The following is an 896-nucleotide window of genomic DNA, read 5'->3' on the forward strand; positions in this document are numbered from 1 at the left end:
CTGCAAGACAGCATTGTCACGGAGCAGCAAAGTCTGAGTGCTGGCGGAGAAATTCATGCGGGAGAAGGCTGTGGAGAGAAGGAGTGTTACCAACGAACACAGTAGTAACTTTAAAGCTGTGCATATTCCTGTCAGTGAATATTGTCTCCATAAAACTGGCTTGAGAGCAAGAAAGGGCAGCTTAGCCCATCTGTATGATTAATTATCTTCTTGTTTATCTTGGGTGTCATCAATCTATTCATGCTGCTTGTCATCTGAGCTGTGATTGGCATTGGTCCAAATGGCTGTAACAGCATGGAGTTTCATGAAAGCGATCTGCTGCTATTCAAGCAAGTATTTGACTGGTGGGCGCCATCCATTCTTCTTATAAGCGCGCAGTAGGAGGAAGAGGGAATGAAAACCTGGTCATTAGGCAACAATCAGCCTGTTTGTTTTTCAGCAAAGGACAACCAAGCTGAGTGTAGAAAAAACAAAACCTCAATCACAAAATTTTTCCACCTAAGGACACAAAAGGTTTTATTCTGCAGGGCTCTGGGAATTTCATCTGCCAAATGGAGTGAAAAGTTTGAATGTTCAGAAAGCATCAACCGAAAAGATGAGCAGCAGTGCTACCAGTGATTTCTATATCAGAGTTGACAACAGCATCATCCTCAATGGAACTGTGATGGTTAACCCACCTTGTCTGCTCAGTTCCTCCAGCAGTGACCAGTCAGGGGGTGGTGATTGGGTACACTACAAGCTCTGCATATGTGCCTTCAGCTTTCTTCAAAGTACAAATAACAGGCCACAAAATGGACTGCCAGGTCTCAGACGACCCTTGAAAAAGCACTCATTAGACGATCTGTCCCCAGTAGCCAATATGTTCAGATCTCAGCTTGATCTTTTCTTTTCTTTTT

General features: G+C 43.8%; 1 protein-coding gene and 1 pseudogene across 1 annotated transcript in view; both read left to right on the forward strand.

Moving 5' to 3' along the window:
• Tex11 (testis expressed 11) overlaps positions 1–896 on the forward strand; it is a 278,018-nt gene that overhangs the window by 110,053 nt on the left and 167,069 nt on the right. Inside the window, exon 12 of the mRNA XM_005358598.2 lies at positions 25–31. Within this exon, the coding sequence (XP_005358655.1) occupies positions 25–31 (7 nt within the window). The remainder of the gene's footprint in view (positions 1–24; positions 32–896) is intronic.
• LOC102001287 lies at positions 56–836 on the forward strand (annotated as a pseudogene).

Source organism: Microtus ochrogaster, chromosome X, assembly GCF_000317375.1.
Source record: "Microtus ochrogaster isolate Prairie Vole_2 chromosome X, MicOch1.0, whole genome shotgun sequence".
Lineage (NCBI taxonomy): Eukaryota > Metazoa > Chordata > Mammalia > Rodentia > Cricetidae > Microtus > Microtus ochrogaster.